This window comes from Mastacembelus armatus, chromosome 23, assembly GCF_900324485.2.
Source record: "Mastacembelus armatus chromosome 23, fMasArm1.2, whole genome shotgun sequence".
Classification (NCBI taxonomy): domain Eukaryota; kingdom Metazoa; phylum Chordata; class Actinopteri; order Synbranchiformes; family Mastacembelidae; genus Mastacembelus; species Mastacembelus armatus.
Genome location: NC_046655.1, coordinates 2,301,395 through 2,313,813, shown reverse-complemented (window position 1 = coordinate 2,313,813; position 12,419 = coordinate 2,301,395). Strand labels below are relative to the sequence as shown.

The 12,419-nt window shown below is 40.4% G+C and overlaps 1 protein-coding gene across 5 annotated transcripts in view; it reads left to right on the top strand.

Moving 5' to 3' along the window:
- The first annotated feature begins 1,947 nt into the window (after positions 1-1,947).
- dennd5b (DENN/MADD domain containing 5B) overlaps positions 1,948-12,419 on the top strand; it is a 58,162-nt gene continuing 47,690 nt past the window's right edge. For all 5 annotated transcript variants that reach the window (XM_026326914.1, XM_026326913.1, XM_026326911.1 and 2 more), the window contains exon 1: positions 1,948-2,255. In XM_026326914.1, coding sequence (XP_026182699.1) covers positions 2,147-2,255 — 109 coding nt within the window. In that variant the 5' untranslated portion in view covers positions 1,948-2,146. The remainder of the gene's footprint in view (positions 2,256-12,419) is intronic.

Sequence of the window (12,419 nt, the reverse complement as noted above, 5' to 3'; positions counted from 1 at the left end):
ACTGTCTTATCAGTAATATTGTATTATCTCACCTCTCCATATTTGGTCAGTGCATCTATCCTATAGTTGGACATCTAGCATTAAAACATCTGCTGGAATTTATTATAAAGGTTGTACTATGATGATGGAACAAAGAAAGGAAAAATAATTTGTAGGATGATATGGATTTTCTGTAAGTATTGGATGTCCAATATATTAAATGGTTAGGGGGTATTATTACATGGCTTAATAGATATGAACTCCTTAAAATTTACTAAATACCATGAAAAATCACACCTAAATTAACACTACTGAAATGACTTTGTTCACTTCAGATGCAAATTTAAGAGGACATTTTTACTTTAATGTTACAGGACTATGCCCAGATATGGGGTTAAGTCAGAGATGAATTAATAGATGTGTTTTACATGCGTTAATTGTATTAGATACTATAAACAAGATGTAATTTAATGCTAATTGGTGAATTTTAAATTTCAATGAAAAATTATGGCCAATTTAAGGAATAATTAGAGGACTGTTGATACATGCCCTGTGATTTTAGCTCTTAAACACTACTTATTCCATGAAAGGTGCTATATTGGGTTAAATTAATTTACTTAAGCTCTTAACTATACCTTGTAAATACTCATTAATGGGTAAAAGACATAAAGATAATGGGGAGATACTGTACTTACTGTTACATAAGCGAGATCTGTGTTATCAATGAATGAAACATGGCTCAGGGTTGAGCAGCAGAGGGCAAAACCATTTTATCAGTTTACAAGTTTTTCCTTATGGTGCAATTTTATACTAGAATACATAAAGCTAATGTGTGAAATACAAAGCATAGTGATAAAATAGAAGTCACTAGAGGGCAGAAATAGTTCGATCGACCACAACTTACCCAGGAATATCTCAGGAGACCTCAGAGTTTCTACTAAACAGGTAATAAGTCAGTCTGTTCAGTTTTATTTGTATATCACCAAATAGCACAACGAATTCATCTCAAGGCACCAGACAGAAATCCAACAAATCCCTAATGAGCAGCACTTAGAGACAGTGGAGAGGAAAAACTCCCTTTAACAGAAGAAACCTCCAGCAGAACCAGGCTCAGTTTGGGTGGCCATCTGCCTCGACCGGTTGGGGTGTCTGGATAGAGGAGAGAGTACTTTTAAAAGTACAGAGAGTGTCTGCCTCCTGAACCCAGACTGGGAGCTGGTTCCACAGGAGAGGAGCTTGATATCTGAAGGCTCTGCCTCCCATTCTACTTTTGGACCCACAAGTAGACCTGCACTCTGAGAGCGAAGTGGTCTATTTGGATAATATAGTGCTATGAGGTCGTTAGGGTATGAAGGAGCTTGATTATGAAGGGATTTGTATGTGAGAAGAAGGATTTTAAATTCTATTCTGGATTTTTGGGGGCCAATGAAAAGAAGCTAAATACACGTATAAGCTCATGTACATACAAACTGATTGAATATTCAATTAGTAAATATACACAAAATTACTTACTTAAATCACTGTAGCCTCACATAAAAAGATTCGAATCTCGTTTGAGTCTCCAACCCTCGCCAGGTTTGCAGCTATAGATGATGATTGGAAAGGTAGGCTATCTGTGTTTTCTCATCTGTTGAAAATGTATTTAATTTACTATTTATACAATTCATATTGATACATTTTCACCATTCAGTTAATAGCAGTACATGTGCTGTGTAAAATGTGTACAGAGTACAAATACCGGCAAAGCCACAGTACGTCAGCGCGTTAATACTTGTGGCATTTGGCCACAGGTGCGTTGGTTACCACTAACCAAACTTAAACCCGCTTGATCCTGTGTCAGAGAACAGGGTGAATGGAGGAGAGCTGAGTGGTCTGAAATTTGAATATCCCGCCCTGCTGGGCCCTGGGCTCCGCGGGGGCGGAGATTTACACAGCTTTACCCGACAACACACTCAGTCGTGTGTCGGGAGTCTCTGCTGACGCAGTGTTGTGATTGGAACAGCTTTCCAAAGCAACTTCGGTGTTATCCAAAACCTTTTTTTTATTTATAGCCAGGAACCGATACATGACAGCAGTTTTCCTGCAGTCAAACATTTCCCCCAGTGTTTACTCCGACATGTGTCGCTTGGAGAAGTAGGAGCGGACAGCGCGTCACACTGTAGCCGGGATGAGTGGGAGCTCCGCGGTATCCTGCTCGGCGCCCTGTCGCTTCGCCCACTACTTTGTTATTTGTGGGATAGACACAGAAACTGGACTGGAACCGGATGACCTAGCAGGTAGGAACTCTCAGTTATACATATTATTAGGGGATGAAAATCTTTCCACAAGATAGGGCAAAAATAACCACAAGTTAACACGTTGAAGGAATAACGTTACTGTTGACTAAAACAAGCCGTCCACCGCTGTGCAGTTATGCAATGTTACAATATGTTAGAAACTACAAAACACGTTTTGTCACACACACACACACACACACACACACACACACACACACATACATTATAAATAAATCAAATAGCTGATGCTTTCCCCTTTATTAAGGCCTGCGTGTAGCCTCTTCATCACAATAGCACAGCAAGGGATACAGCAGCATTAAGGCATTGTGTCAGCAAGTTAGCTAGAGTTCCATCTGCACCTCACAAATGTAGTATACACAAAAGTAACAAAGTGAAGTCATACTAAGAAAAACCAAACTTACACACACACACCTCACCTACTGAACCGGTGTAATTTAAGGTGACTAAGCCTCAGAGTGGAAAACGACCAGTATCTTTTCAAGATGTGATAATCTAATCTAAGCTTCCTGGGCTCTGCTATATTGTTTTGAAGCCATTAAAGTGAAACCACTTTTATTCATTTTACTGTCGATTTTTCTCTCTGTGTTTTCCAACAATCTAATCATGTTTGGAAACATGAACAAGAGGTTTGCTGTGCAATAAGTCTGTATGACTTAAACATTTGTTTTAATTCACTTTGTCAGCAGAAGAAACGGTAGAAATCTGATTTTGTTTTCGATTTTCTCTTGTATGCGTGTCTAAGGCTGGCTGATGAAAACAGGCATAAACAGAGTTGTATTTGAGGCTGCCAGAAATGTGATTAAAGCTTGTAATGCAGCATCCACTGCAGGAGGGGAGCAGAGAGAAGGGTTTTGTTGCTGTCGTGTTCACAGGGATCAGAACTTTTTCTTCTTTCTGCTTCATTCTCTTTACATCACAGAGGACAGTTTATGTCTCCTCTGATGGCACCAGACAGCAGATACTCCTGCCAGTACAGCTGCAACAGCATGTTTACTATCAAATACATTCAGTCGTAGGCTCCATTACAGTCTTCCCTTCCTATGCCAGTCTCTTTATACTATGGCAAAATGGATAAGCTTAACTTTCTGGATGTGGTTGTGTGTGCTGTGTTACTGAGGCACTGCATCCCAGTCAGAATTGGCAGCTTCAGTCTGTGTAATGTAGTCTCTGCACCTCAGGTCAGAGTAGTAATCTATTAAAAGTGAGCTGTGATGGAACATTTTTGGTCTGTGCACTCAGCAATTGGTTGATCTGGCTTCTGCTGGAAGCTGGAAAGTACATAAATAAACACTGTAGTATGGACAAGGACTGATACAACATAGTGTAGCAATGAATGCGAATGTGATTTTAGGTCCTTTGGTTTTTGTCTAAAACTGGTCCTAAAGCAGACGTACAACATACTCTATAGGCTATTACGTCCCCCTCCCCTTTATCATCCCCAAAACTGCCCACCCCCATTGCTTTATGATCTGTCTCAGTTTGTCTCCACCCTTATAAGAGATCATTTACAATTCTGATCAGGTCTGTTGCTGTTCTCCCCCACGGTGCACTGTGATCTGAACAACACTAATGCTGCCATGATTGATATCAACATGTTACCTCTGGCACTCCATAAACCTCCTGTTTTTGTCAGGTACTTGCAGCATCTCGGCACCCCCACATCATCTTGTACCCAGAGTTGGAGGCAGCCATAATTGCAGTGACCCACATTAAGCAGCATTCTCTGTCTTCGCTGCTTTTAGGCAGGAATTCCCCTCCTCCCTGGTCTTTGTGTGGCAATGTGGCCGTATTTCCCTCAGCCCATTGTTCCAGTCGAAGGGCCAGGCTTCCTGCAGTCCTGCCTTGGCCTCCGCCGTAGTTTAAGTTGCTTCTCTCTTTGTTTGTTTGTGAGTCTGCTCTACAAAAACATACAGTATTTAACTCCTTTAATTTAACTCATGTCCTGTTAAAGATCCCAAGACTAGAATGCTAATTAGCTAGTTTATTCCCCCCATAAATAGCTACTTTGTCAGTCCAAACACCCACCTCACACGATGCCAGTGCACGTCACTGGTACAACTACAGCCTGGCCTGCATACACAGCCTAAAATATTCCCTGCATTCTAACACCAGATGTATTTTGAGTCAACAGTGTTGTGGAGTTGAATGGTAAGAGGAGTGAAGAGCTAATTTGGGGAGGGAGCTGTTTGGCATGTCAGCTTTAAATGTAGATATAAAGTCAGTACTGCTACAGTGTGAGGTGTGTACCTCTTTGCTGTTTTCAACCCCTGTAGCTGATGGACAACTGTTTGTATATCGCACTAAACCAGGTTCTACATTCACTTATATAAAGTAGAATAAAGAAAGTAAAACCCTAATGTATGGGTACATTAAGGATAAAGCACAATATGACATGAACTAGATATCACATGAAATTCTGCTTTATGTCCTGCAGTGATGCAACCTCCATGTGTTAAAAGCTGCATTACAGAACAGTAGTACAACTTTCTGAGATTACTGTAATATGAATTTTAAGAGCTGTTTCTAGGAATGTAAGGTGCTAGGCATTCTGCATTTGGATAGAAACTGTTTTAAACTCAGGAACAATTCCAGTGAAACTTGATATGTTGGTGCAAAGCAAAGCATCCATGGTTGATTGCATGCATCATTACATGCATTTACATTACATGCATGAACACACACAGGTGTACAGTATATATCTTCACACACACACAAAGACACAGGGTGGAGGATGTGATGATGATAATGATGCTCTTCTGAAAACAGCAGATACTCAGTTTCACTTTCAGAAAATCAGCTCTCTCAGGTGTTCAGCTCTCTTGGGAATTCCTGTCTGTTAAGAGAAGTCAGCATTCAGAGTTCTTGCTGTTAATTCTCAGCACCAACAGCATCAGACCGTCTCCGTCTCCTCTTTATCGCCTCCTTCCTCCTCCTGTACTACCTTCCTTCTCCTTTCATGTCCTCCCTGTGTCTCCATCCTTCGCACTTCCCACTCCTCACACCTTAGTGTTATGTCAGTGCACTCCCACAGCAGCATCCACCCCTCCTCTCTCATGGCTTAGTCACCAGCATTGACCGAGAAGTGAACAAGTTAATGACCCCTCAGGGAGAAATGGATGGGCTACTTAAAACACAGTGGGATTTACTGTCACCTCATGTCTATTTCAAGGTGAAAGTCTCATAAATCATACATCATGAATGGCTTCTTGGGAGAATTTTGGGGATTTTGGCTGTACAATAGTTTCCAGAAAAATACTAACATGATAAAAAAAAAAAGTCCAGAATAGATAAAATAGACTATATTTACAGAGCCAATTATACTGTTTTTGTGAGAGTGGTTTGTAAATCTGCATGTTAGTGGTTAGCTAATGCACAACATAGTCACAACAAATCAGATCACTTAGGTGTCAGCTACTTAACTTTCTTTGTATCCAGACATGAGATGTTATGTATGGAAGAGGCACAATGTGTGAAAAGTAGTGTGTGTGTCATTTGGCTATTAAAGTCTGAATTAAAAGCAAATGTGAACATGAGAGACACTCACCTTTCCTCACGATCTGTGTGTTAACATGCACTTAAGTGTGTTTGGCTGTTGTGTGTAGAGGATTGGAATAACCTGATTTCCCCAGGTAGATTTCTGCAGGAGAATACAGTGTTTTTGGCTGTATGGTAACCAGGTTTCTAATTTTCAATGCACAAGTACAAGACACAGCATTTATAGGCAGGGAAAAGTAACAGCTAATAATCAGTCAGTTTATTGTAAACAGTGTGGGACATTGGATACTGATTTTGGAGGTCCTGAACTCCACTGGGCCAGTAGAACCCCATTTATCTCGCTAATAATATCAGTTCATTAAAAGAGCTTCTTTGCTGCCATTTGGAGCCGGGTTATTGCTGTAGCTTTAAATATGCATGAAGAACAGAGGTGTGTAGGACCAGGTGGCTGCAGCAGGATACAAAGGGATCAGAACAGCTAAAGCTTTCCTCTGGATTGGGCCATCTGTCCACACACACGCTGATCTGGGAATCTGTCATTGCAAAGTCTGCATACTAACTGCCCAATCATGACAATAACACTGACATACTCCCCTGTTAACCTATGCTGATAATGCAGGTAATATTAGTATATGGCAACTACAATGTTAATGGCTCAATAAAACAAAGAACACACCTCTGTACTGTTGGTGTATTATAATATTTGACCTATTGATGATATTTTGACCTCTTTGTGTTGTTTCTGTAGATGATAAATTCAATTTGGTCCTGTTTGCTTTTGCCACATATTGTAGTGTCTTCATCCTTTAATATTTCTTTCTTTCATGGCTCAGCAGTTCCTTCCTCCTCCTTTCTTCCCCCTGTAGTGCTTTCATCTGTCTGTCTATGTTTTGTCCCCTGCTTGTTGAGCCTTGCTCCGTTAGGCTGGCCACGCTGATGTTAAGCCTGTTAGAGTAATCCGTTGGGACAGTTCCTCTGGGCAACACTGAATGCATCGTTGTAGTGTAGCACACAGCCTGGCCTCACCACTGTCCTTTTTACTTATACACACACACGTACACACACACAGACATTCATGCTCATAATTATGACTTCCTGCAATGTTTGGTCTGCAGAAAAACCTCCTGTCTTGTTCATAAAACCTCTCACTATTGGTCTGCTTGTTAATGGCTTCTGATTCTTTGGCCTTGCTGGACAAGTAAAGATTTTGTGACCCATTTTAAGAGAAAGAAATGGCTTCAATTAAATGGAGTTCAGTTCTCCAAAACAAACCCATCTCCGATAAGAAAAAGTTTAGTTTAAGTAAATCACATGCAAATGCATTTTGCAGGTTGCCACATATATGTAACCTCAGATATCCTAACATGGACAAACCTACTTTGTTGCCTCTGCACACTTGGCCAGTTGCCAGCTAATTTAATTTAATTTAATTTAATTTAGCTAATTTTAAGAAAACAATTCTTGGACAATGTCCTATGATTTAACTCATAGAAAGTTGTGGGAAGAAGAGGGTTCTAAGGCTGCTGAAGGATTTAAGTCCTTCATTTGGTTGCAAATGGCATTTAAATAATGTTAGAGTGTATGCCATCAGGTAGGGTGAAATCATAAAATGAACAGAACTCTTCACTAACTAAGCACTGGAGTAACTGCTGCTGCTGCTGCAAAAAAAAACATTTATGAAAAGTAAGAACAGGCTAAATCAGAGAAGTATGTTCGAGTGGTGCAGGACATGTATGAGAGCTGTAAGTGGTGAGGTGTGCTGTAGGGGTGACAGAGGAGTTCAAGGTGGAGGTGGGACTGCACCAAGGATCGGCTTTGAGCCCCTTCTTGTTTGCTGTGGTGATGGACAGGCTGACAGATGAGGTTAGGAATCTCCGTGGACCATGATGTTTGCAGATGACATTGTCATCTGTAGTGAGAGCAGGGAGCAGGTGGAGGAAAATCTAGAGAGGTGGAGGTTTGCCCTGGAAAGGAGAGGAATGAAGGTTAGTCGCAGTAAAACCAAGTACATGTGTGTAAATGAGAGGGACTCAAGTAGAACAGTGAGGTTACAGGGAGTAGAGGTGAAGAAGGTGGAGGATTTTAAGTACCTATAGGGTCAACAGTCCAGAGCAACAGAGAGTGTGGAAAAGAAGTGAAGAGACGTGTGCAAGCAGGTTGGAACAGGTGGAGGAAAGTATCAGGTGTGATGTGTGACAAAAGAGTGTCAGCAAGAATGAAAGGAAAGGTGTACAGTGGTGAGACCAGCAATGTTGTCTGGTTTAGAGACAGTGGCACTGAGAAAAAGACAGGAGGCAGAGCTGGAGGTAGCAGAGCTGAAGATGTTGAGGTTCTCTCTGGGAGTGACGAGGATGGATAGGATCAGGAATGAGGACATCACAGAGACAGCTCATGTTAGATGTTTTGGAGAAAAAGTCAGGGAAGCCAGATTGAGATGGTTTGGGCATGTTCAGAGGAGGGACAGTGAATACATTGGTAAAAGGATGCTGAGGTTAGAGCTGCCAGGAAGGAGGCCTAGAGGAAGACCAAAGAGGAGGTTCTTGGATGTAGTGAAGGAGGACATGAGGATAGTTGGTGTGGGTGAGGAGGATACAGAGGATAGAGTTAAATGGAGGCGGATGATTTGCTGTGACGACCCCTGAAGGGAGCAGCCGAAAGGAGAAGAAAAAGAACAACAGTTAGGCTAAATATGCAACAAGCAAGGCCAAAACCACACAGCAGTTAACATGAGCAGAATATGTGAGAGGCAGGCTGCACTAACAATAGATTGTTGCCTCAAGAGTATGGAAGTCCTGACAGAGCTGTGAAACTGCTTGTCAACTGCCTGACAGGATGTTGAGTGTTTCAGTCTCATCCTGTAGAAGAGGCCATGTGCTGCTATTCAAAAAGTCTGGGGCTATTCAAAAAGTCTGGAGCTGAGTAGTATATATATATATATATATATATATATATATATATATACAGAGGCAAATATATATATATAGATATATATATATTTGCCTCTGGGAGTCACTGAGGCTTGTTGACCTCATGGGATGTTGTCAACTGGTCACATCACATCCCTTTGAAAATGTCTGTTGTTCTTGGTAGGCGTGGGCAGCCATTTCATATGCCCTCCCTCAAGCTGACTTTTGACCACAAGTTCCATATGTTCTCTCTCTATGGGAAAGGATGGAGACAAAGGAACCAGAGGGGGTTGCTGGTTTGCTTTCTTCGAGGAGTTCACAAATGTTTTGGAGTTGACATGGTCATGGAAACTGAACTTCTCTTCTTTGACCTGTTTAGTGAAACTTTTTTACCTGCAAAGTTTGACATCAGAAAGGATGGACATCTCTGCAGACTGTACACACTAAATGTACTAGAAAACAAAATGACCTCTACACAAATGAAGCTGTTCATATGTGTAGAGGTTTTCTGCACATGCATTGCATTAGGGCTGCTCGATTATGGAAAAAATCATAATCACAATTATTTTGGTCATTATTGGAATCATGATTATTTTACATGATTACTCATTGACTTTGGAAATATGTTGCATTTATTGAATAAAATAATGAATTCTTCTTAAAACCAATAATATAAAATATATTCAAATGTATAAATACCAGTGCTGACACCACCGCGTAGCAAATTTTGCACATAATATATTTTTGAACTACGTCCACTTCTTCGAATCCAAACTGTTCCCAAACAACGGAATTGCTTCTACCTCTTTTGTTGACCAAAGACTTCTGTAGCTGCTCTTTTTGCGCCATCTTCACTCGCGCTGATTTTTAAATGCCACCAGATACCACATACATGACTTGTTTCACCAGCAGTATAAGCTGAGAGAGTTCAGGCTTCCAGAGGGGCGAAAGTACACATGCACGTCATTAATAACTCAGTTATTTTCAAAATAACTTGAAAAACGGAATAATCATTTTTTTCTCGATTACATAGTTTTTGTGATTGTTGAGACTCGGAATCGAAATCAAAATTTGATTAATTGCACAGCCCTACAGTGTATCATGTACATAATGATGTCATTGCCCTGTGGTGCAATCACTTGCCACATCACGTCATTGTGGCATGGGTTTATTTGAAAATGTCACTGACATTTGTCTTGCAGCCAGTATTGGTCCTAACTTTATAAATCAAGTTGATAAGTTCATGAATCTGGAAAGCAGCCTACAACATCTAAATTGTATCAGAATATTACGGTGAAATGATATTTCCATTTCATTCGGATTCCTGAACACTTGTAGTTCCAGTAACCCTGAAAATGAAAAATGCATCTGATGGATATGAATATCCAAACACAAATCAACCATCAGCCGCTGTATCAGTCACTCCCTGGAGACACACACAGACATCATCATTGTAACAGGGAGGCTATAAATCTCCTTACATAACTGTGATAGGCCACACAGCAGTAACTAAGGCCCCTTATGACAGATTAGAGCTGGTGTGGTACAGGGGCTGGGCTGCAGGCAGCCCTGTCTCAACACTGAGAGACATGTTGGACACATACACACTGGATTATACTTCATAAACTCAGTAGGGCTGCTCGATTATGGGGAAAAATCATAATCACTTGGTCCTTTGGTCGTTATTGAAATCACGATTATTTTACACGATTACTCAAATAATATAAAATATATTCAAATTTATAAATAGCGGTGCTGACACCACCACGTAGCAAATTACGTGGCTTGTTTTGCTGACAGTATAGACTGAGAGAGTTCAGGCTTCATTAAGAACTCAGGCCAAAATAACTTGAAAAATGGAATAATTGTTTTTGTGATCACTCGATCGAGACCCAAGATCAAAATCTAAATTCGATTAATTACACAGCCTGAGTGTTGCACTGCTGAAATTCTATTTCATATAGAATTAATTTAGCTAATAAATAATAATAATAAAAGTGTGTTTGTCAAGTGAAATGAGCTGCAAGTGAATAGAGCTGTCGTCTGTCATGCACTGTTCTGTTTGACAAGCTGTCTCTCAGATGCAAAGGCACCACTTCCCTAGAGATCTTCATCTGCTTTGCACCTTCTTTCTTTTAGTTTAGCTGGTCAAGTTATTATAGAAGGAAAGAAGAAGAAAAAAAGTGTGTGTGTGTGTATTTGTTTGCTTGCTGGCTGGTTAATGGACTTTGAACTCCCACTGATTTAGTTCCAACTCATCCACTGACCTCTGGTCTGTGAGATAAGGTTAATTAAACAAAGCATGGTCACCGTCAGATAAGCTAGTCTATGTCATATTATCTTTCCAGCACTTTCCAAACTGTTTTAAAACTAAGATGGATGGTAGTCTCCAGTGTCTGTCTCAATCTTTCGCCCCCTGCCTCCTTGCTTTCCCTCTTCTGCCTTCACCACCCTTCAGCACTATATACCATTAGCTTGTACACACTATTCCACTGTAAGGAGAGTGAGTTTAGTGAGTCAAACCAGTGTGTAAAAAAGCCACCTAGTTGTGATCTCTCTCTGCTAAGGCAGAAAGAACCAGGATAGAGGGTCATTGCTGGCCGGTGGCAGCTCAGCAGAAGCTAACAGCTCTCCAGTGGCCATCACACACAAACACACACACACACACACACAGACAGCAGTGATGAGAGACACTACCATCAGACATAACCATCCACCAAGTCAAATGCTGATCTAAGAGAGAGGAGGTCTGGTGGGTTTTGTCTGTGAAAAAGTGGACTGTGTTGAAAACAAATCTATGTTAATTGGAAGAATGAAAATCATGACTGTACTTGACTATACTATATAAACATGACTATATGATGTAATAAAAACATAACTTATAATATTAAGATAAAGTTATGCTCTTTTTTTTTTTTTTTTTTTAAAGTATGATTCATTTCAATTCATTTCTTTAAAAGTAACCATGATACAAAACCAGAATGTTTCAAAAAATGAAATATTGGGGCAGAAAAAGACAGTTGCAAAGGTATAGTAAAAGAATCCACAAAGATTTTGGTCGTGATTTAAATAAATGTGTGATTTGTTGTTAGTGTGTAGGTTTTGCTCTTTTCATCATGTTCAATACAAATTCCAGCCACGTTTTTACATCTTAGATTTCAGGTTTTACTCAATTTCAGGGAAATCAAAGCTGCAGTGTGTTTATGCACGATGGCTTTTGGTCTATGATAAAACCTTCCTCCAAGCCCAGATTTCCTAATGACACATTGCATCAAATTCACATGACTGCACATGTTTATCAAACAGTCAAAATCTCCTCCAAACACCATCACCAATTAGTGAATGCTGTGTGTGTATGTGTGTGTCCTCCCCTGCAAACAACATCAGGTTATGTAACTGGGATATCAGTGGACTTGTCAGGCCAGATTAGAGCAGCTCTGTCTCAACCTGTGTCTTGGCCAGTTTGTTCCCAGAGAGTAAAATCTGACAGGACAGCAGAAATTAGAAGTCTGAGAGGAGTGGAGACAGATGTGAAGAAAAGGTTCTAGTGTGAGGAATGCAACTTCTGCATTTCCCATAATGCAACAAATATGATTTTTTTTTTTTCAAACCTTTCCTACTTGTTTAAGCTGTACATCTCCCGCAGTTGATAACACAGGCTTTATATCTCTAACCTAAAATCCAAGCTGAGATGACCCAGATGGCATTACTATGACTTCATCAGAGTTATTTTGTAAAACTT